General features: G+C 36.0%; 1 protein-coding gene across 1 annotated transcript in view; it reads left to right on the forward strand.

Annotated features, from left to right (window-relative positions):
- LOC118193580 (polyamine-transporting ATPase 13A3-like) overlaps positions 1 to 25,211 on the forward strand; it is a 236,671-nt gene that overhangs the window by 108,321 nt on the left and 103,139 nt on the right. Inside the window, exons 6-9 of the mRNA XM_085825885.1 lie at positions 10,222 to 10,356; positions 10,471 to 10,537; positions 20,795 to 20,923; positions 24,851 to 25,009. Of these exons, the coding sequence (XP_085682011.1) occupies positions 10,222 to 10,356; positions 10,471 to 10,537; positions 20,795 to 20,923; positions 24,851 to 25,009 (490 nt within the window). The remainder of the gene's footprint in view (positions 1 to 10,221; positions 10,357 to 10,470; positions 10,538 to 20,794; positions 20,924 to 24,850; positions 25,010 to 25,211) is intronic.

The following is a 25,211-nucleotide window of genomic DNA, read 5'->3' on the forward strand; positions in this document are numbered from 1 at the left end:
CACTTTCTTTTGTCAGTAGAATTATATCTAATGATTATGGCGACCTAGATTCCTCTATCTTACCAGTATAGGTTACCTTTCGTGATGACGCTTGATATAAACTGTGAACGCAAACAATGCACCCACCCCTATTGGAAATGTTGAAAAGGAACATCAATTCTGCCATCTAGACAATCTCTGGGTGAAGAAGGGTTTTGTTCGTAAGTTTTCTAAGAACATGTTGAAAAACATAAACAAATGCACTGAACTAAAGGGATGTAAGTTCTATTATATGCTGTAGATAAAGTACGCTTTATAAATATGAACATTTAAAGTTTCTATGAAGAGTCAATCCCCTTTTAAATCAAACCCCTGCACACCTGCAACATAAATAGAATTTTACACTTAAATAAACTATCCGACTTCATTTTTATTTACAATATAAGGATTTTTTTCAGTAGGTATTTTCATAAATTTAGGGCCTGATAGATAAAACATAAAAGTATGTCACTTTTAATGAAGGTAGGAAACGGTTTATACTTTATGCATATCTTCTAATTTAAAAAAAATTCACTTTCGTGTTATGGTGGTCAAATAACAATTTTATTGATTTTCTAGAGCAAAGCAAGACAGTAATAAGTGAAACATAATTTAAAATAGATTCTTCATTTACGCAAATTATGAATGTGAAATTTCAAGATTAAATGAATTTATTTAAATGGCCCAAGTACCTGCAGTTAAATCTCTGCCTTGAAGATGATTTTAATCACAGTTTCGGAAAGAAAGTGTCTCATTAGCTCGTTGACGTCACGTGACCAAGAAACCGTAAGTTTCAACATTCTGCGTATCTAAAGGACTGTGCAAATAGTGTATATATGAATTAGATACTAAATTTCAAGACTTTAAGACCGTAGCACTCAATAAGATACTGACTGCGCGCTGATAAGACCTTTGTGAATTTACGAACTTAGCTTTGAACTCTTGACTTTGCAAAAATAACAGCGCCGCCTCTGAGTGTATGGTGCGATTGCAGCACAATTAAAAAAATTACCGTGATTGGCCTTAGGGTTGTAGAGTTCAGTGAATGAACTTCTGTCTGTATACTGGAATAGCAGGAAACTACACTAGAGAAGGGTTCAAGTACCCTTTATTAACTCTTTAAAATTTAGAATACGTCAACTCGACGCTAACAAACTTCGCCTCTATTTGAATGGCAATTGAAAGTCAGATAATTGAAGCTAAAAGTTCAAATGTTTAACAAGTGATAAAACTAGCCTACAAGGCTCAGCGAGATTCCGTAACTTACCCCCTTCTACTCTAGTGGCAGCAAAGCAATGCAATTAAGCCACTTGAACCAGCAATAAGCAAACATACCTACGACAGAGACGGCAGCTAGGGCCTAATTCTCCTTATATCCTACCGAAACTCGGCTTTTAACTACTTCCTTCAAAATAGAAAATTTGCATTCGTTCACGCACGCTACAACATTTAACTATTCTGACACTGCCAATTAAGGGAATGAAGGCTTATAGAAAAGTTTCAAATAAAACTTAAATTATTAGTTAAAATAAATCCCTACAGGGTAATAAACTAAATCGACTCGTAAAAGCTCACAGTAGTTGAAGCTAATAGCAAAGTGATAATCCGTGTGATTTGTCCGCGCAAGATACGGGCGTCATTTGTGGGACCCACTTGATTTGCCCTCACTGCTTACGGGACGGAAGTCTTTATTTATTTTTTAGTTCTAAAATTGTAAATCAATTTTTTAAAACCTAAGAAGAGAGAATGCACAAAAATACGTACGAAACGAAAAAAAAAAAAAAAAAAACAGTGATTAACGGAAACGATGGTTTTGACTACGCACATGGCAAAAGTAATTGCACAGGGTAATCATTGAAACGAACTTATAAAGACGCAATTCAGCGGTTTTAGAGCAAGTGCGGGCGTTTGTTTTTTACATACTCTAAAGCATAGCGTTGAGTGTAATCGCTCGGATTATCTCAAAACCGGATAACGATATGTTAATTTAATTAATGTAATTTTTAGGAGTTTTCCCATAAAAGTCGCTCTAATTGCTTAAATTTTATAGCGGAGGGCATTTAAACTTAAATTAGGCGAACTTATCATGGTCAAGAAAAGAGAATGAGCAGCTTCTTGTTAGTACCAAGTACTCCGAGCAACTCGAAGGTAGAAGCCTGACTTTGCTCCAATGCCTGCCAAGCATTAGCTGGCCTGCCAAGCATTAGCTGAACTGCCAAGCATTAGCTGAACATAATGGAATGGCCTTCACACCTAAAGCGGCCTTACCAGAAATAAAACCTCCCAACGTACTTCGCCCATTTCGCCCAGTGTCACCCTTCCACCATCACGACGACGCTGGAGGAGTTCTGCTGAAGAGATTTAATTTCTTGGTGGAAGTCATGAAAGTGAATGAACTTATGGATCTGATCTGATTCAGATCAGAGGGATTAGTAAGAAGAAAAAGAAACTTTAACTCTGCTGAAGCCAAACTTTAACAACAAATAGCGACTTTTTTAATATAAAAAAGAAAAACAGCTAAAATTTGTAACTGAAAATGGTAACTGAAATTTGTAACTGAAATGTTTTGTTTCTCACTGTCAGTATGCTGTGATATGTAGAGGATCATAAAAGTAGTGTTGCCATTTTGTTTCACTACCGTTCTTTTCTGTTGATGCATGAGCATTTTCACTGACGGTCACACGCTGTGGATTACAGAATTTTTGTCATAGAAATTTTAACTCCTCAGCATCATTTTTTTTTTTTTTAACTTTTCTTAAAAATGGATACCTCACTAAGAAGTTCTGTTCGAGAATCTAAAATATGTGGATTCTTGAATATCAATGAAAGAAAATTTACATTCCTGTTCACCTGAAATTCTGTATAAAATGTCCTGAAAAAATAACATTATTTCTTTCTGATGATTAAAGGATTCAGATTTTTTTTTTCCTTTGGGAACTCATTTATTCAAGGTATACATAATTTCTTTCGATTCCCAGATATAACAGAAGCCTAATTTACTGTCTTAAAAAGCGGATAACCTTGCACGTACCGACTCTGCCTTACTCTTTACACTATAATATACATGTAAATGTAATATTGCTATAAAAAATTTTAAGAAATCTTGTAATCAAATGATCTGATTTTAATTAGCGTGTTTTTAACTTTCCTTCTCTATTCGTTGCCTGATTTTTTTCATTTGTTTTCCTGTACACTTGGATCAAATATTGAAAATAATTTTGACCCATATTTATGAAAGTACGCTAATGTTTGCGAAAATTATAACACCATACAGGAATTTGGCAAATTGGACAAACCTTACAGGAAATGTAAAGTGAGGTAAGATAGGCAAATGATTAGAATTAAATTCTTCATAAAGGAATTTGTGGAGCCAGAAGTCCTCCCCATTTTCGTCGCACTCCGGGGCTATATTTCAGCAGGATAATGCGCGCGCATATATTTCGCAGGCGGCACAAGCCTTTTTTAAGCCACCACAGATTCGTTTCTTCCATGTCGCTGCTTAATTCCCCCGATATGTTGCCCATTGAGCATATCTCGGATTTAATAGGTCAGCGACTCGCTCGTATAGCTGGTGGGGCACACACTAAGACTGGCGTCAGATGGAAGCGATATGGAATGCAATTAACCAGAATTATATTCACAACCTGTTATGATTCAATGCCACGACGTGTACAGACTCTCATCGCTTAGCGTGGTGGACAAAGTACTGATTTTCGCCGATCGTTTTGTTTTTTTGTCTTGCAAATTTGATTGTTTATTTGTATTACTATCAGTAATATTTGAAATAAATTTTACTCATTTCCTACAATTCCTTCTTGGTGCTACATTTTTTAAATAAAAAATACTCTAATGTATTTGCAATTCACAAATTTAAAAAAAAAAAAATACTCTAATGAGGGTTTTTTTTTTAATTTTTCATGTGTAGATATTTGCGATGACGGTATAATATTCCTGAAATATTTTTTGATAAGATTCAGACCATATTAATCTTATGCTGAATTTTTCTCACGCATGCGTGCATAACGTCAAATTACTTACCGCAAAATTTAGCTTTTTATACCCTTGGAATATTATAATTTCTTACTAAATTGAACCAGTTTGTACGTTCCGTTGTTTAAAAATAGTGGACTGTAAATGGACTTTATACTACTTCAGTATAGAACCCAAAAAACCTCAGAATCATAACGTTGACCGAAACTTCTTTATTGACTTTTAAAGTAAGTTAGTTGAGAAACGGCGAAGACCACACTGCCAACTCCGAACTCAGTAGCGGCTTACCAACACAAACTCAGAAGAACCTCTGCTTAGTTGAAACTCCAGTAATTCACAGCAACCTGAAAGCTCTAAACGCGAGCATTAAAAACCTAACAAATTTGCGTCTGCGCCGCTCCTCGGTACAAAGAAAAAATTACAATTTGTATAACATCGAACATGCCCCCAGCCTTGAAGTCCCAAGGGGGTTCAAACAATAAATTTAAACTGTTGAACTGCATAAACCTGAAAAATAAAAATTAAAATCTCTAAATCAGGAATTAAATGGCAAAGCGCATAGCTTTGCTATAGGTCGTTTTATTTCACCATTAGACGTGCGTAAACTCACCACTCGAACTTTCTCATCTAGACCAGGATACACTTTAAAAATTCTACTTAATTTCCAACGTAGCGGAGGCAGATTTTCGTTCTTAATAAGAACCATATCACCAATCTTGTTGTAACGTGCACCACTTGGGTCTCTGCTGCAATCTAGATAAATACTCACTGCTCCATCGATTCCAGAAATGTTGAAATAACCTTTGCACGTTCCTCCAACGGTCACTGCAGCTCATGGTTTCTTGGTTAGATTCTGGAATAGCGCTTAAAGCCGCTCTGGTTAAGAAGTGTTATCGCCTCCAAGCCGCTACAATCACTTAAAGCTGGTACCAAAGGCCTAGAATTAAGACAGGATTCAATTCGGGTTATTAATGTCAAAAATTCCTCGTATGTTAAAATAAGTGTTCCTAAACATCTTTTTAAGTGATGTTTCTTAGACTTGATACCCGCTTCCCAAAGCCCTCCAAAATGAGGGGCAGAGGGAGGATTAAACAACCATTTAATATTTTCTGAAGAAATATAACCCTGTAGCTGTTCCTCACGTTGAACAATAGAAAAGGCTTTCCTTAATTCTTTATTAGCTCCTATAAAATTCGTTGCACAATCACTGTGAATTTCACACGGTTTGCCTCTACGAGCTATAAACCGCTTAAGTGTCGCGAGGAATGATTTTGTTGAAAGCTCTACTAATTCTAAGTGTATTACTCTTGTAGTAAAACAAATAAATAGACATACGTAACACTTAAAGATTTTGACTCCTCTACCAGGACGATATTTTACGTTAAATGGTCCTGCTAAATCAATCCCTACACGAGAAAAAGCTCTACTTTGAGTAACTCTTGAAGCGGGTAAATCTGCCATTAGCTGAGTTGAAGTTTGCGCTCTAACTCTACGGCAGATAACACATTGGTTTATACACTTTCTTATAATATCTCTAGCATTCACAATCCAAAATCTATGTCGTATGACAGAAGTTAGTAGCTGCGTACCTGCGTGAAGATACGTGTCATGATAATGCTTAATAATTAAACGCGTAATATTGTGATTCTTAGGTAAAATCATAGGCTGTTTCTGATTATTTGAAACTGTAGAGTTTCTGAGCCTTCCGCCTACACGCATTACTCCCGCGGAATCCAAGAAAGGACTTAAAGACAGTAATTTACGTGATGTCTTCAAGGGTTTACCAGAGTCTAAACAGAATAATTCTTCTGGAAATTCGGCTCTTTGCACAATCCTAACAATCATAGAAGTAACTTCACAGAATTCTTCAGTAGATAAATAACCCTTCATACGCTCTGTAGGTAACTTACTACAATTATTTCTAAATCTTAAACACCACGCTAACACTCGACATAACTTTAACCATGATGAAAATCTTGAAAACACACTAGGCTCTTCAAATTTGGAAACATTTGAACTGGAACTCTTTTTCAATTCTTTCAACATAACTTCACTCTCTAATTCTACACTTGAATTTTGCTGTACATGAATTAGGGATTCGTTTAACCACTGCGGTCTCTTCACCCATAACTCACATTGTAGGAATTCTAATAGAATAAAACCTCTGGTCCCACAGTCTGCAGGATTTTCTTTCCCAGCAACATAATTCCATTGAATGCCTGGAACAGCTTCTTGGATTTTTGCAACTCGATTTGCCACAAAAGGTAGCCAACGGCGAGGTTCGCACGAGACCCATGCCAATGTAACCCGTGAGTCGGTCCATGCGTAAATATTGTTAATAGGCAGTTCTATGCATGATAATACTGCATGTAAGAGGTTGGTTAAAAGTAATGCAGCACACAACTCTAGTCTCGGAAGAGACTGGGTTTTTAAGGGCGCTACTCTGGTTTTCGATGTCAGAAGGCTGACTTTGACTGACGAATCAAGGTTGATTGTTCGGAGATAGATGACTGCACAATAAGCCTTTTCTGAAGCGTCGCAGAAAGCATGGATATCTATCACTACTGCCTTCGGACTCAAGACATACCTCGGAAATTGTAAGCTTGAAAGTAAGGGCAATTCTAGATAGAAACGCTTCCATTTTCTACTTATTCTCTTATCAACGAGTTCATCCCAACCCAGCTGTAAGTTCCATAACTCTTGTAATAATATTTTCGCGTATATTATTGTTGGCGCTAACCATCCCATTGGATCAAAGATTTTGGCTACTTCTGATAAAATAGTCCTCTTAGTAAACTCTTTATCACTTATGCATACCGAAAAATGAAACGTATCCCTAGAGTTGTTCCAATTAATTCCCAATACTTTTACTTTCTTGTCACTGTTTATTTCAAGAGAAATACTGGATTCTCGTAAGCACTCGGGAATATTCTCTAAAATAGCTGAACTGTTTGAAATACACTTCCTTAAGCGAAATCCACCCCTTTTCATCATTTCATTCAACTGCTGAACTAGAATATTCGCTTCCTCTGCACTTTGTGCCCCTGAAAGCAAATCATCAACATAAAAATCACGAAGGGCAATTTTTGATGCTAAAGGAAATCTCACTTGTTCATCTAATGCAAGTTGTTTCATTACTCTAGTAGACAAATATGGCGCACAGGCAGTCCCATATGTAACTGTCACTAATCTAAATGTACTCAAGGGCTCACTAGGACTATCCCTCCAAAGCATTCGTTGCCAATTTGTATCTTCTGGGTGGACACGAATTTGTCTGAACATCTTCTCTACATCGGCACATACTGCAATTTTGTGAGTTCTAACCCGTAGAAGAATTGGAAACAGCTCTTGCTGAACTCTTTGCCCAACCATCAAAATATCATTCAATGAAAGACCCGATGTCGTTTTAGCTGAAGCATCGAAAACAACTCTCAGTTTAGTCGCAGTACTTGATTCCTTTAATACGGCATGATGAGGCATGTAATACGTAGAGTCAATAAGAATCTCTCCCTCAGGCACTCCCTCCATATGTCTCAGCTCAAGGTATTCCCTCATGAAATCCTTATACTGTTCATATATCCGAGACCTTTTTAGAAGTGAATTTTCTAAAGATTGGAATCTACGCATAGCTAATTGTCTGGAATCTCCAAGCTGAGAAGGCGGAGAGTGAAACGGTAATTTCACAGTATATACCCCCACTTTCCTCTCTCGTATATGTAGATCTGAAATAATCTTCACATGCTCTCTCCGATTTAGTAAGCATGTCAAACATAGGTACAGCATCCAATTTCCAAAAGTTAGACAGCATCTGATCAGTTTCCACTTGTATATTATTAACATAGATAGTAGGATTAATTTCTGTTGAATTATTCACACTACCTGAAATAATCCATCCTAGTTCAGAACGAGAAGCTACCGGTTTACCTTCTTCGCATTTAATTATTTCTCCCTTTAAAAGAGGTAAGGCAATATCTACGCCTAAAAGTATATCAACAGGCCCACTTTTGTAAAATGTTGGATCTGCTATCATTAAATCATTATATTCCTCAACGTACTTCTTATCCAATGTAAAATGCGGCAAAGTTCCAATAATTCTATTGATGATAAATACTGGTGTTTTAAATGACACTTTCGCCGGAAAATGCGGAACGAAGTTTACTTCCGTAATTCCATTAGTTTTCGTATCCAAAGACCCTAAACATGAAATAAAAACTTTGGCATTTCTTCTTGCTAACCCTAGCCTTTGTACACAATCTTCTGAAATCAGGCTTGCTTGACTGCCAGGGTCAAGAAGGGCTCTACACAATTGGTATTCACCCGATGAATCTAACACTTTCATAATAAAACTTCACTCTGAAAATTAAAGTCTGAAACACAAGATTTAATTACTGGACTAGAACTTGCAATATTCTCCCCTGACCCAGCTGATTGAGCGCGAGGTTCTGGCCCAGGGAAAAATGGCTTAGCCGTCACTGATAATTCATTCGAACTGTTCGTAACTCCTTTACGTGCCTTTGGCTCATTTTGAACTCTTTCGAAATGCAGTAGTGTGTGATGATTTTTAAAGCACTTTTTACATTTATGTGTACTTCTATACTCGAAAGCTTTATGATTTGAAACCAAACAATTAAAACAAACATTATTTCTCTTGACAAAATTAACACGTTCCTGAACATTCATATTTAAAAACTTATTACATTTAAAAACTGAATGACCGGCTTTACAATACGTACACTTCGCGTGAATCTCTGAAGCCAATGAAGTTAATTTGTCTTTTGTAACTTGTTTTTTAACACCTTGCGGTTTACCTGCTTGCAAGGTTCTGGCATGAGATTTCAAGAACTCTAGCAGATTATTAAGCGTTGGTATTTCCTCACTCTTTAATGTTCTTTCCGACCATCCTCTCGTCGAAGAATCCAATTTAAACTGTACTATTAACATTAAAATAGTATCCGCGAATTGCTCCACTTTGAATCCTAGATTTTCAAACGAACATACACACTCTCTTACAGTGTCTACTAACGCTAATATCTGACTAGGAATTTCAGATTGTAAATTTGATAAATACAAGATTTTCTTTAATAACGATGAAAGTAATTCTCTCTTATGTGAAAATCTTTGACACAATAAATGCCACGCTATTTCGAAATTCCTGTCACAAATAGTTAAAGCTTGAACAATTCTCAAAGCATCTCCTTTTAAAGAACCCTTTAAATATTGTAGCTTTTGTGCACCTGATAAACGGTCATTATCCACTATCGCCGTTTTAAATAAATCAAAAAATTATAACCATTCTTCAGTACTGCCACTAAATACAGGAAGAGTTAGCTTAGGTAAGCGTATACTCGCTATTTCACAAGATTTAGTTTCCACACTAATGTCTTTAACATTCTTAACTCTGGTTAGCATTAAAATTAACTCATCAACAGTATCTTGTATGACCTGTTGTTCTTCTATAAATACATCAATATCTTTTTCTTCACACACTACAAATATGTCACTAAAAATATCCGAAAGTTCGGTCATTAAATTATTTAATCTAGATTTAAAAAGTTCTAACTGATCAACATCAGCAGAATCGTAAGTCACTGTAATTTTGTCTTTCAGTTTACTTAACTTAGCTTTAGCTACACGCTTTTTAGTCTTAAGCGTTGTAAATTCCATTATCTAATAAGAAAGATAAAAAAACACACTGACTCACCAAATTTACTGCGACTCCGTAGCTGACGGACCAAAAAACATGTACGTTCCGTTGTTTAAAAATAGTGGACTGTAAATTGACTTGATATTACTTCAGTATAGAACCCAAAAAACCTCAGAATCATAACGTTGACCGAAACTTCTTTATTGACTTTTAAAGTAAGTTAGTTGAGTAACGGCGAAGACCACACTGCCAACTCCGAACACAGTAGAGGCTTACCAACACAAACTCAGAAGAACCTCTGCTTAGTTGAAACTCCAGTAATTCACAGCAACCTGAAAGCTCTAAACGCGAGCTTTAAAAACCTAACAAATTTGCGTCTGCGCCGCTCCTCGGTACAAAGAAAGAAATACAATTTGCATAACATCGAACACAGTTTAGCGGTTTTTAAAGATAATTCAGTTGTTTTGCTATTCTGAGGAGTGTTGTATGTGTGATATTAATACAGTTTAAAACATGTTCCTTTTAAAGGATTAAATTTAGGAATCTAAGTGTATATTTTTTATTTTTAGGTGCGGAATCCGTTTTATTTATATCAAGCATTCATAGTGACTGTATGGCTGTTACAGTTCTATTACCAATTTGCTATTTGTGTGGTGATACTATCAGTCATATCTGTGTCTATGACAGTGTGGGAAACACGAAAGGTAAGTGATTGCACTTCCAGTAGTTCTGTTTTTGATGGTGCACATAATTATGAATTCAAATATACTTTTTTAAAATAAGTAGTATACCCATTAAACATTTTTTGTTCATTTTAGCAAAGCAGAGCTCTGAGAGATGCTATGAGATCACATGCCATTGTTACTGTTATAAGAGATGGAAAAGGTAATGTATTATGCGAAAAAATACCTCTTTACTTCCTTTTACGAAGTAAAAAGGAAGTATTGTAATCGCGAAAAGTTTCAGGCATCATATTTCAACGCAAATATCCATTTTCACGGCTATAGAATGCAATTTAATGGTGTTTTTGCGTGACATCTGTACGTAAAGACAGGATAAAGGATTCTTTTTCCTCAAAAAATTGTAAAACTAATTTAAAAAGAATTCTGAAGAGAATTTTTCGCGGTGTCTGTGCGTACGTATAAGTCAAAAACATCTGTGCGTATGCAACTCGCATAACTCAAAAACGAGCAGCCTCAGAACGTTGAAATTTTATATATAGGACTGCTGAACGCTGCTCAAGTGGACTGCCGCCCTTAACTATAGTAAGCCTTACGGTATTTGTTTCCACTTGGCAGATGCTGTCTAATCATGACTCGCTGATCCGACAGCATTTATTATTTCAAAATCTTAGGTTTCATAATCACTCATTATTTTACATAGGTTTTTAGTATCTATAACTGCCTGGTTGTTAACTCAAGTTCTATTTTAACTACTACGCTGCTAACTATACTACACTACTTTAACATGGGCAATGTTGCTATACTTCCTTTTCACTACAATACTACTTCAATGTTTTACACTAGACCACAATACATTTTACACTGAGTACTATACATTGTAACAATATCATATATAAATGCAAGACATAGAAGAATATATTAATGCAAGACATAGAATATCCTATATAAATGCAAGACATAGTAAACCTGGTTATAAATATAATACGATAATATTAGATAATTTTTCTATCGCAAAATTTCGAGTACATACAATGCCTACAAAACTTTACACTCTAGTACTATAAGCTACAAAAGTACAAACTCGGCTAGAATTGCATTTTACATTGGGTACAATACATTGTGATTCTATTATATATATGTACAAAATTTACAAAATATATAAGCATTAAAGTCGCATAACCTCATACTACTACTTATACAGATATACTGAACAATTACTGTAAATACAGTAGCTCTATATCTTGATTACAATTCACACTGTACTAGTTAGCCATATAATTACAAAATTAAGAAATAATATACAATGTTAATCAAACCATACACTGTTATTCATTATTGATGCAGGTACCCAAAGATAATACTATAAATGAAAAATGCTAAGGTTAGGTTACAATACATTTTTCAGAACCATTCCTAGTTAGCAAATACAGTGGAACTACCAACAACATGATTTAAACATTGATATTTCAAGCATAAAGCATAATCCAATTTATATTCTGTACTCTAACTTTAAAAAAATTAAAAAAAAATATTCTTTTATTTTTCCCTTTTTTTTGGGGGGGAGGTAACAATAGGTTATGCCTCCATCTATGCTGAGTAAATAAATAAATATAATTCTGCCAATGATGGAATAGAAACAATTTAACAATGATACAGTTATATAACTAGTAATTTTTACAATACGTTTTAATGATTCTTTCAGTTATGAGACTTATTAATTGTAGGGTAATCTAAAAGTCACAAAGATGTGTACAATGAAAAATTAAGAATCTATGCACCAATGTGGTTAAATCACACAAACATTGAACAGTTCAAGGTTCTGCAATGGTAATAAAACTAATGTTATGTCATTCACAAGGAAGTCTTTACCCTAAGATGATCTTTTAATTGTGAGCGTACAAGGTACAGATGTGTGCAGTAATTGTCAATTATTCTGAAGTGTTCGCTCTGTTTATGCCTGCATGACTCTGTGCACAGTACTTTAATACCTCATTCAATTTGCGTTTAGCAATACTATTCTTGCAGATTGTTTCTGCCCATTGTGGCCAAAATAAATCACTTGGTCTCCTCAGGTGATAAGGTTTGGTGGATGCACAATGGAAGAGATAGTGATCTGGATCACCTACCTCTCCACATTCACAGAATTCTGTTCCGCTTAAGTGGAACCTCTTTAAATAGGTAGGGAATGGTCCATGTCCAGAAAAAAAGTGGGTCTGTGCACCGTTCGTAACTTTTGCTACAGTTCCCACTTTTGGAAAAAAGAGTAGGTCCTTCTACCCGTGGGTGCTGAGTCCCACCTTTCCTGCCACTGGCATAATAAATTTTCAAGAGTACTTCTCTTGAGATAAGAGGTTGGGAGTTTCACAGGATATTCTCTCAGGCTTTTATCATTTGCTGCCGATTTGGCAAGCTCATCTGCCTTTTCATTGCCTGTGATGCCCACATGAGCTGGGACCCAGACCAAGTGTGGACGTAAGGAGGGAGGGCAATGCAAAAGAATTTTTTGAGCTCTTGTACATAAGTGCTCCTGCTTATATTTCCTCTAATCGCTGCCAGACTAGAGGCCGAGTCACTGAAGATTGTTGCTCTGAATCTAAGTGAATAAACTGCAAATTTAATTGCTGCTTTTAGCGCTGCAACCTCTATCTGAAAGATCGTATTTCTAATATCTAGTCTTCTTTTCCATGTTTTAATAATAGTCTCCCCTTGTAAAGCGCAAAATGCACTACCGGCGCCTCGCTCTGTTTTGGATCCATCCGTGTAGAGGCTGAAGCTGTTCTTTTTTGAAGATGCGTACACAAGTTGGATGCTATCGGACAAGTCTATGTCTGCGGGGTGCCCTAAAAGAACTGATTTGTGCTTTTCATAGTCTGTGTGATAATAGTTCTGATTCCATAATGTTGCATTCTCATCCAGTCTCAGCACTCTTGCCAATAGAGATTCCCGTTCTGCTTGTAAGTCTAATGGTGGTATACCAGCAAGCACTTGAAGTGCTGCTGTAGAAGTGGTTCTGTATCCTCTGCATATCAGTAATAATTGCATTCTTTGTATTGTGAGCAATAGTTTAATCATATGTGAGGAGATATTTTCCCCCCAAATTGCTGCACCATACAAGATAATCCTCTCGGATATAGTACGATACCAACTTCTCAGAATATTGGCTGGCGTTCCCCACTGTATTCTTGCTGTTTTGAGCATGTTATTTGTAAGGCTGTCTATTTTCTGTTTCACCTCCTTCAGGTGTGGAACCCAAGATAATTTATTATTAAAAGTCAGTCCCAAGTACTTCAGATTGGGCACGCATTTGATCGGTATACCGTTCATTTTAATGGACGGGTTTCTTTTAGGAATACCTTTCCTACCTATGTAGAGCAATTGGGTCTTCGTTGCAGAGATGATCAGTTTGTAACTCTTGGCCCAGGCTGCAAAGTCGTCGACTGCCTTTTGCGCCTTTTGTACCACGTCTTTCCTGCTAGTAATGACTAGAAGAAAATCATCTGCGAAGGCTTGTATATTCACATTTGGATTATTATCAAACAGAGTAAAGGCTGTGTTAGCCACCAAATTCCATAACGTGGGTCCCAAGCAGGAACCTTGGGGGCATCCTCTTTGCAGTTGGTAATTGATAACCCCTTTATTCGTAGTAACCTGTACTCCTCTATCTTGCAGATAACTTCGCAAGAGCTTGATAATTTCAAAAGGGATTTGTGCATTATCCAGGCATTTAATTACGTCTGGCCACCATAACGAATCGAATGCCCCTTTGATATCCATTCCCACTACTATTGTGTATCTGTCATTGTTCCTGCTGGCTTCGATATTCTCCAGAAGGTTCTTAAGTGCCCCCTCCGTAGACTTCCCCTCACAGAAACCAAACTGATTTTTGTTGATGTAATTTTTAATCTTAAGAAAGTAGTTGAGCCGCGCTAAGATGACCTTCTCTAGTACCTTGCTAATGGAAGGGAGAAGACTAACTGGTCTATATGCTCCCGGATCCGATGGATCTTTACCTTGCTTGTGGAACAATGCTACTTCTGCCCACTTCATGGCCCTAGGAAAGTGTCCTATTTTCCAACAAGCCCTACACAACAAAAGAAAAAGTTGAGGGAACTCATGATGAATATATTTGATCATAATATTATCGATGCCATCCGGTCCCGGAGCTTTCTTGTTTACGAGGCCTTTGACTATTCTAGTAATTTCCTGAATGGAAGGGAGCTGATGGTCATGCTTTTTGCTGGTCCAAAGAAAGTTTCGAAAGTTATATCTTGTTTGAACATGCTCATCAAAGTCATTCCTTACATCATCCTTGGGAAAGATAGTGGTGAGCACTGACAGGAGGACATCTGATATGCTAGAGGCACTTGGTGCCAGTTTTGCGACCAGCTGAGTTGGGCGAAAGGCTCTATCTGTTGCGATTTTTTGCACTGGGCCATAAGTCTCTTTTAGATTGGAACAATGTTTTTTCCAAGATTCAGTTTTCGCTTTCTGTATGCGCTTTTTGTAGAGAGCACGTTCTTTCCTGTACTTTAACATTTTTACGGATCTTACTTCTTCTTCTTGTTCTGCCTGTGCCAGCCTCCTCAAAGCCCGTACTTTGCTTCTATGAGCTGTGAGACTGGGATTCCACCAGGACAATGGTTTGTCAACTTGAATGGCTTTCCTTTTGTAGGAAGCACTTGCTGCTTGAGTGATATTCTTTACTAGAGTATCATACGCCTCATCTAGTTGGACTGGTGTAGTACAATTATTTAAATTTTCTTGGTTAATTACGACATACGGCCTGAGCTTTTCTAGAAATTTCTTGTGTCCCCCAAAGCAAGTCTTAAATCTTTGTTTCGTTTCGAAAGACACTGAATTTACCAGTTCATACTGGATTATCTGATGGTCACTAAAAGAAGGGAGGTCAGAAACAACCCAGTTGTTCATATACTGTACAATTGGGGAGGATGCTAAAGTTACATCTGGCCAACCTACTGCTCTAGATGTTCTAAAGGTAGGAGGGGAATCCAGTGTGTTTACAACTGTAAGCCTGTGCGCTGTGGCAAATTCTATGACAGCTCGTGCTCTATTATCCTCTCTGTCAGCTCCCCGTAGTGGACTGGTTGCATTGAAGTCCCCAGCCACGATAGAGTATTTTGTGAGCCTCAAGATTGCTGGGTCTATTTCCTGTAACAGCCCCTCTATTGGGAGACTGGGGGGAAATAAGCATTGTTTACTACGTACTTATTATTTTTGTCCTCCAGCATGATTGTTACCGTATTCTCTGTCTGATCTATCAACAACGGAGCCATAGGTCCATTGTAGACTGTTGCCGCCAAGTTAGATTTGGAGAGAAAAACAATGTGCGTTGATGGTAAACCCGGAATGATGCCATTCGAGGTGTACGGTTCTTGTAGTAGAGAAATGGAGATTGAAGACTTTGTTAATATCTGTGCCACATTGAGTGTCGCGGCGCGTGCTCTTTGGAGATTGCATTGTAAAAAGCTTATTTTACTTAATTCTTGAGTCAAACTATGCGAATTTACATTGGGAGGGTTCTGTTCAAGCTGAGACGTTCCAATTCTTCTAGGTAACAAGGACATTTCGAAAAGTTGGCTGGGTGATGGAAGTCGTGAGAAGTTCCTTTTGCCTGGTTAGAATTTTGACAGTTAACACAACTTACTGTGTCTGTTGTAGACTCTTTTGTGAGATGTCCTTTGCTGCACCTTGCACAATTTGGAGTTGACTTGCAGTTTCTTCCCAAGTGCCCGAATTCTTGGCAGTTATAACAGCGCTGAACCTGGAAGTATTCTTTGAAAGAGCAAGAATTAAGGCCTATGAATATCCTCTTGCAGTTCAGAATTCTGACAAAATGTTCCGAGGCGATATCTACCAACCAGTTACTGTAACCGTCTGTTCTGGGCAGAGGTCTTCTAGGGAAAGCAATATCTCGGGACTCTTGAGGAATAAGCTGCTCAAATGCTGTAGTTACCTCCTCAGCCGTGGTGTCCTGCGGCACTCCAAAGACAATAAGTGATTTCCTTATCGGTTTGGGAATTCTAACACTGAGAGACTCTCTAAGACTAGTGAAATTCAGGATGGCGCTCTGGAGCCTTTGGAGATATATAGGACTGCTATAACATGTAGATGTGCACCTCAAATTTTGATTGCAATCGGCCGCACCAAATATATATATATCCACTCTGTTACTCGGCTCAGTGATCTCAGTTTCTTTATTCTTATATGTTTGTAAATTGTGCATTTTTTGCTTTAAAAATGATTGAATTGTGTTGTTCTTATCTTCCCGTTAAGGTTTTTATGCCTTTAGTAAATCTGTATGCAATATTTTTAAAATTATCAACAATTTAAAAGTTGTTTAAGTGCCGCTAAGCCTAATAATTTTTTCCATGGCGGCCATTGCTTGTTTACGTTTGAAACAGCAGAATAGTAGATTTGTTGCCAATCTAGAAAGACTAAGCTTCACAACAAGAAAGATAACGCCTTCTTTTATTATTGCGAATTAAATCATGCTTAATCCACTCTGGAATTCATTCGAGGAAATAAGTGTTTAATATTTACTTCGTAATTTTCAGTAGAGACACCTTTTGCCTTGTCGCGAAGTGAGAACTGAATTAATTGAATGAGAAATACTGAATCGTCTGTGAAGAACTGTTTCTTTCTTTTTTTTTTTTTTTTTTTTTTTTTTTTGCTGTTGTTATTATTATTGTTGTTGTTGTTCTTTGCTTAATTTGTTTTATACATCGTTTTAGATTTATTATAGTATTTTAATAGAACATATGGCAACGACTAGACAATTCTTATGATGGTATAAATTTTGTGCATTCTGAGTTAAAAAATGAATGAAATGTAACGCTGTTAAGTGAACCTAGGGCCAGAGTGTCGATAGGGTAAAAAAAGAATATAGTGAATTTTAAAGAGTGCATTTATTCTATTGTGGTTTATGCGCTATCGACGAAGTAGATTTAATTCAATCCAATAATTTTAAATGAAATGCAAGAAAAATGGGTATAATTTAATATTCCGTACAAGGAAGTCATGTGGTGCACGCATCAGATTTTTCATTAAGTGATGAAACACAACTGTGAGAAATTAAAAGTGTTAAAATTATCTTATAATTTTTCTGCTAATATATGATTTTACTTTATTATCATTAAAGCAATTTATTTCGACTTGGCCCTTTTTGTGAATATCATTCAGCCTAACTGTTTGTAAATTATCTCTCAGGATATCGGTTAAAGTCAAATACAATAAATTTATTTCAATCTGTACAAATTTGAGAAAATAAAAGTAATTGGCAAATCAATGCTTCAGCGTGAAATGTGACAAAACAAATAAGCAAACTCGGGCAGTAGTCTGGAGTAACTACACAACTAAGCTGAAAACTTAAGAAAGATGTTACTTTAGTTTTCATCCTAATTAATCTCTGCTAAAGTTATTTAATCTTAAACATATCCCAGCACAATGAAGCTCTGAGTTTGTCTAGTTTCTTCTGCAGCAGCTACAATATGACAAAACAAGAAGTCCATTTTAATTCATATTTCCTTTTCCATTAGCATAGTTTGGAAGGTAACAGGTGAATAAATAAAATAAAAAACAGAAAAGTAAGCTAATAAAAAGCTATTAAACTAGCAAAAATAAAAGATACCTTATTAGTTAATTTCACACAGACGTGAATGTTTTATTACAGCTCAATCTTGGAGACGTTTATCCTGAATTTGCCCTCAAGACGGTGAAAAGATGGATTAGAAAAATCAAATGCAGACATCGAAATATCTTATTTTAATTTAAAAAGTACATTATTTGTTAAAATTACTCAAATTTAACCCATTAAGATTTATAAAATATATGATGTGGACACCAAATAACTTTTCTGTTTAGCCTATTAGTTTTCAAAACAAAAATAAACTGATATTAAATATTCTTAGATATTTATTGTTAGACTAACAACATATACAAACTGTTACTATATATGTGTTAGATTTCGTTATTGTCGAAAATTAATATTTTTTAATCTGTCATTGCCAAAACATGAATATTTTCTTCATTCAAAAACTTTTGTAATTGGAATTATATGACAGTTGCGAAACTAAAAGCCGTGTAAGAACTTTTTAATTCAGGTACGGTGTTGAGTGGTATATATATGTAAACGTTTGGGTATTGCAATAAAAAGGAGATGAACAACTAAATGTCATAGCAGTCGCATGTACAAAATTTCAACGTTCTTCGGCTAATCGTTTTTCAGTTATGCGATATATATATATTAATAATATTATATATGTATAAGAGAGACGTCCCAAAAAAATCTCTTTTAAGTCCAGCTAAAATCTACTTTGCAATCCGTTTTGGAAAAAAAAAAAAAAAAAAGAGTCCTTTATTCTGTCCGTAAGTACAGACTTCTCGCAAAAAAAGAATCGTCCAAGTGGAACGGTCAAAATAGACATTTCCTTTGAACTTATTACACCCGAAATGTTTCACCATTACAATACTTCTTTTACTTCGTACAAGATAGTAAAACCGTGTACTTAAAAATGTGCTACCGTGTTAGCATATTAACTTTTGTTACATACAACAAAAGTTAGCTACCGACACTAAATGTTCTACAGTTACACCACGAAGGCATGCAGAAAGGAGGGAGAAAATACCTTATAAAGTAATAAATTCTTGTAGCTTTAAAACTTTCGTGCAGGGTGATGATCTTAAAGCAATTCTTGTTTATGCTAGTGTTTTAATTGAGCAGAGTTCTTCAGAAATTGATTACAAGTGAAAACTTCGTATTTTAATCGTGAGCTTAAAAACGAATTAGGTCTGTGCTATCAGATTCTTAAAGCATAACTAAGAAAAATAGTATAAAAGGTTCGTAATTCCTTTTTTAACTAGGCAGCTTGTTCTGCGTGTTTGCCTCTGTCTTCTTCTAACTAAGAAGTTCCATAACATTTCTAATCACATCATCCTATGATCCTTCATTTTTTCCACAACGCTGAATGAATCTCAGCCAGACGTTTCTTGCTCCGATAAAACCGGATCCAGTGCTTTTGTTTGAATAGTAGTTAGGCGCTTTAGAAAATGCAGAAGTTGCGAATTGATTAAAATTATAATAATTAAATTGTTATTCATGATCCCCTTACTGAAACTTTCTTTACACTGCGGAATCAGATTTACACATTTTATCTCTGTGTATTCGTTAATAAACAGACCTCTTTCTGTTGCAGTCATTTAGGTAAAACGATGTTTCAGATAGTTTTTATACATGGTTCTACAAATTTTTCGACGTTGAGCCACATGCCTCGGCAAAAGTTGTGAACGTTATGTTTATAGCTTTTTAAAGTTGTAAATCTTGGTTATTATTTTATTTATTGTTGCTACAGATGATGTATTTGAAAACTTTACAACTGATTTCTACTTCGGCTTGTTTTCTGTTGTTACCAATGATGTAATTTTAGAAGCAACAGAGACAATACGTATCGTTTGCGGATGATAGTTTTGAAGCTTCTTTCCATATAGAAATAATGACTGTCGGTTTTTCGCTCTCTAATTAATGCTTTTTTTGGGGGGGCGCAGAAATTTTGATATCGTGCATTTCACAACGTATTTGAATAATGGAATAGGAATATTACTTTTCGGAAAGCACAGGAACACATCCTTCAAACCACAGCTTGTTTACATAGAATATTTTAAGCAAAAAATACTCTTAAAAGTAGTACACGACAATTTTCATTCCAAATAATCTCTTTCCAAAAATTTTTATGCCAAAGCAATTGCTTTTTATAATACTTTGTGGAAATTATTCTAAAAATATGTAAACATCTTCTATATATCTCCTGCCGTACTGAGAATGACAGTAAATCAAATGACAAATAAAATTTGATCAAATGACACTTTCAAAATTAAATTTTAATTGAATTTTAAAAATATATTGCTATTTTTGTTTTGAATTATTTACTAGAGAACAAGTTGTCTTTTGATACTGAAATAATTTATACTCCTCCTAATATTTGGCTTATGAACAAATCATTCTTACAACTTATGCTTCGCTTCACCTTCCTCTACTACTATTCTCGTTTAAAGCGGGGGAAAAGTGACGTTTCGATTGAAAAAAAAAAAAAAAAAAAAAAAAAAAAGGATAAAAATTATTTACCGTTTAAGATTTTAGTGTGTAGAAAATGAAAAGCTGTAATCTGTGTAACGTTTAAGGATCTTCTGGGAAGTATAGTAAGAAAATTAAATAAAAATATTACTGAGGAAACTGGACGAAATTGTTTATATAGAAGACCTGTGACACTGCTAAAAAACTAGATTTTGATACTCATAAGTGTATCTCAGGATTTATAAAATATACGGTTATTATGTTCCACTACATTAAATGTATCAATCAGTTCGATACTTCCGTGTGCAATTTTTAGCTTGCTTTGATAACTTGAACTCTGTCATCTAATATTCTATAAATTTTCACTAACAGAATTACAAATTTCCTCTGAGGATTTAGTTCCGGGAGATGTGATTTTGATTCCAAAATCTTACTTCACTATGGTGTGTGACGCAGTGCTACTCTCTGGAACCTGTGTAATGAATGAAAGTATGCTGACTGGTATGTCTCATTTCTAAATGTATTATTTAAAAATGTAAGTTATAAATACATGTATTAGATCGAAAGCTATAAACCTATAATATGTCGTATAAGATATGATACTACTCACAAGTAACTCAATGATGTTTTCAAGAGAAATTTATAAAAAAACTGTTAAAGCGATTAATTATGAAGCAATAAATCATAGAGTAAACAAAGTTAATTAAATCTTCGACTGCTTAAATGGAAAGTTCTGAAACATTTTCTCAAGGCAATCGTTGGGTATGCTAAGCATAAAACAAAATTTAGGCATATCATGTCGAATTATTTGATAATTACTGAAATTAGCTGAAGAGCAGTGTGCAAATATGTGTCACATATATAATACTATTTCGCAGTTCAGACGAGATAGTGGTTAGTGACTCTAAGTGCCGTACCGAAGACCCCGAGTTTCAATCCAGGAAAAAGGCATGAATGTAAATGTATAGTGCATTTGCGTTATGGGAGCACTTTAAATACACTCATGTCCATAAATTAAGGATAATTCGGAGTCATGCGGAAATCGAAGTCTAAAATAAATATATCACCTGTAAAATCCCTACACACATCTTCAAGAATCATATGCAAATTTCAGGAAGTAACCAGATGACACCGATGGTACGTCACAATGACGAGAGTGTAAGAGAGGAATATACGAAGGAATACAGGCAAAGAAGTAAAAGTGTTCGCAGGCGCTTTATAAGCATTTCAGTGCAATAACCGAATAGTTATGACACAAAGGACGCATTTGGATGATTTTTTACGTGGTAGAATTATCGGCCGTCTGGAATGTGGGCGTACCCAACTGGAAGTATCAGACGAACTTGGAATTGCCCATAGTGTCATCTCCAGGCAACGATTCCAAGATGATGGTAATGTGAGCAGACGTTACGGCACAGGTCACCCCAGAGTTACAAAGCCGAATGAGGACCGGTATTTGGCAATTACTGCCAAAAGAAACAGGTGCAGCACAACCTCAGACCTGTCTCGTCAGCTCTCTTCAGCCACTTGTACGACAATTTCAAGGCAGACCGTGTATAGATGCTTAGGGCAGATTGGTCTATATGCTCGTAGACCTGTCCAATGCGTTCCACTTACTGCAACTCACTGTCGGCTGCGGTTAGCCTGGAGTAGAGAGCATGCATTGTGGACAGCGCAACAGTGAGCTTGTGTGATGTTTTCCGACGAGTCCAGGTTTAGCTTGCAGTCTGATTCTCGCCGGACTTTCATATGGAGAGCTCCAGGTACCCGTTACCACAAACGACACCGTTACGGTGGTGCAGGAGTGCTCGTTTGGGGTGCAACTATTCTGGGTTCCAGAACTGACCTGCATGTTCAAATTGGAACCATGACAAGCCAAATCTTTCGTGACGTCATTCTGGAACAACATGTACGTTTGTTTCGAGGCGCCATGGGCGCACAATTTGTGTTTATGGATGACAACGCCCGTCCTCACCGTGCAAACATCGTAAGCGAATGCCTTCAATCGGAAGATATCACCCGTATGGACTGGCCAGCATTCTCACCGGACTTCAATCCAGTAGAGCACGTGTGGGACATGCTTGGCCGACGAGTTACAGCCCGTCAACCTCCTCCTACATGTCTACCAGAACTTCGGAGAGCATTGCTTTTTGAGTGGTGTAATATCCCCCAAAATCAGATCGATAATTTGATACTCAGCATGCCTAGGCCTTGTACGGACTGTATCGCATCGTCTGTGAGACATACAATGTATTAACAATCATACCAACCATGTAATATTGTTTTTTTTGTAAATAGGTGTTTTATGTAATTTGCTCCAGGGGAAAAAAATCGCTAATTTTTTTAATAATATCAAACATATAACATCTTTTTTTGCTCTTTACCTTTTGTTTAATAAATAAGCTTTACAAATAAGTCAAATTTGTTTTGCTTCTAACTCTTCCTTTGCCTGATTTTGCATTATCCTTAATTTATGGACATGAGTGTATATGGCGAGCCGGAAGTTTTCTCGTGGGATTTGGTCGTAGGAAAGAGGGGTGGAAAATGTCAGGACCACCGCATGCCGTTCTGTCCCTCTAAATTAAAGTGGAAGTTTGTACTCTAACCTCCTTGAGGGTCTGACAACCATATTCTTCGCTGAAATATAGGTTCGACAAATAATAAATAAATGAGACTATTTCGGAGATTAAATTAGTTTCTTCGTATAATGCAACAACCATATGCCAGTTACAATGGCTAAGAAGATAGATCATTGAACACTGATATTTCGACCTTAGTTCTAAGCCGGACGAACGGGCTGTTGCATGGTAGTGTTCGTGATTTTTCCCATGTGAACTATGAATTCCAGACAATTTTTCTTCAAATGTCATCCCCGAAGGCATCTCCCCCGTTAGGTTTTTAGTCCTTGTCGGCTTTTCTTAATCAGTTAAGTAGTCCTAATCCTCATAAAGACTTAAGATTAAGGGAACCCTCTCTTGGGCAGATAGCCCACATGTGCTTCACCGTATTCAGTGAATCAGATAAAGAAATGTGAAGGATTTTTGAATAAAAAAAACAATTCGGAGCTAAACTGTTTTGATTATTTAATTGAAAATGGCAAAGCAGACAGGCTTTTTACCCAGGAAGAGGAATATCTCGAAAGGAAGCTGGGTCGTATTTACGTTAGACATAAATAAACATACAGAAACATCCATTTAGTCAGCTCCTTCACTGTGATTCGAAATTTCGAGTAGAACTTCCAGTGCTCAGCGGTTTTATCTAGTCAGTCATTCACGGGAATTAAGAAATGTACAAAGGTAGAAAGCATAGGCATTAAATGTACAAATCATAGGATAGTATTCCCAAAGTTTATATATTATTTCAAAATACAAAAGATACTCGCCTTTGCAAATTATCAAGGTCAGTCACAGATTCGTATAACAAGCAAAAGAGCTGTAAATAACAAAGAACGACATCTTCTTAACTGCCTTAAAATCTTTCAGTATTATCTGAGAGGTATAAATTGCAGAATATGCATGTTTTAACAGAAAGGGCTTCAAAAGGCACGTCTTTATACAATATAACTTATAGCAAACACAATTAATTTTGCTTTTAAAAACTAGTACATTTATTTGTTTCGACAGAAGGGGAGACTCAGTGATTATCCAGAGTTGAGTATAAGCACTTTCGCTGGTACGGAGCTTATGATTTCTGTAAGAACTGCAGTACCAATGTCAGTAAGAATGTGTATGCTATACATATTTAACAAAGATCTAGCGCAACTTATCTTTTCCACAAATAAGCGTCTGCTTTAAATTCTAATCAGAAGTTATTTAGTATCACTTTAGTAACATCCATCAGCTAATATCATCACCTGTATTTTGCCTAGAAAAATGAGTAGTTTTTAAATTTGTGGAACTTTTAGAGAGCACATAAATTACAGCTCACATAATTTTGATCACTAGCTTAATGAAGTGAAGATATATGACATATCTTCATGATCTATCTAGAAATCGTTAAATTCAATGTATGAATATGAATGGTCTGAATGTTTACATCAATGGTGCTCACTATTAAAATGTTTGCTCGTAGCAGATTAAGTTCAACTTCTCAAAATGTAATTAACCGCTATAGATTTCTCCACTATCTATTGCACTTTCCGCCAGATTTTTGGATAAAAGAACACAACTATCTTTTTTACATTCAACAAAAAACAAGTAATTTGACGTGGCGGATGCTCCGCTGTTAAAAGTATTAGAAAATTAACATTGAAATACAGCACATGAGTTCAGATGTTTGATGTAGGTCTCTACATAAACGCCGAAAATATATTAATGATTCAGAATTGGCATATCATTTTAGCCACACATTCAGCTAACAGCTGTCAGGTTTTCATAGCATCAATTTTTTCATTAAAAGTTTAATCGCTATGTTATATTTATTTTGCAGGAGAAAGTATACCAGTAACCAAAGTGCAAATCGAAAAGGATATCAAAGCAGAATATAATTCGATGACCCACAAGAGATCGCTTTTGTCATGCGGTACAGAACTCATGAACTCTAGAGATATAGATGGAACAGGCGTTAAAGCAGTAGTCTACAGAACAGGTACTTTTGAGTATTATTGCAAAAATTGTGATGTAATGTATTGAACGTTTTCTTCATTTTTATGATAACGAATTGTATAGCGGAATGCATCTAGGAAAAACCTTGCCATTAGTACCAAAAATTCTCCGTTTAGTTTACTTTGGCTTAAATTATAACACTCGTTATAAGAAAGAGCGTTGTCGCGCAAATTCTGATTTCTGCT

Source organism: Stegodyphus dumicola, chromosome 1 (genome assembly GCF_044657685.1).
Source record: "Stegodyphus dumicola isolate Sdum_Otavi_A_Nest chromosome 1, ASM4465768v1".
Lineage (NCBI taxonomy): Eukaryota > Metazoa > Arthropoda > Arachnida > Araneae > Eresidae > Stegodyphus > Stegodyphus dumicola.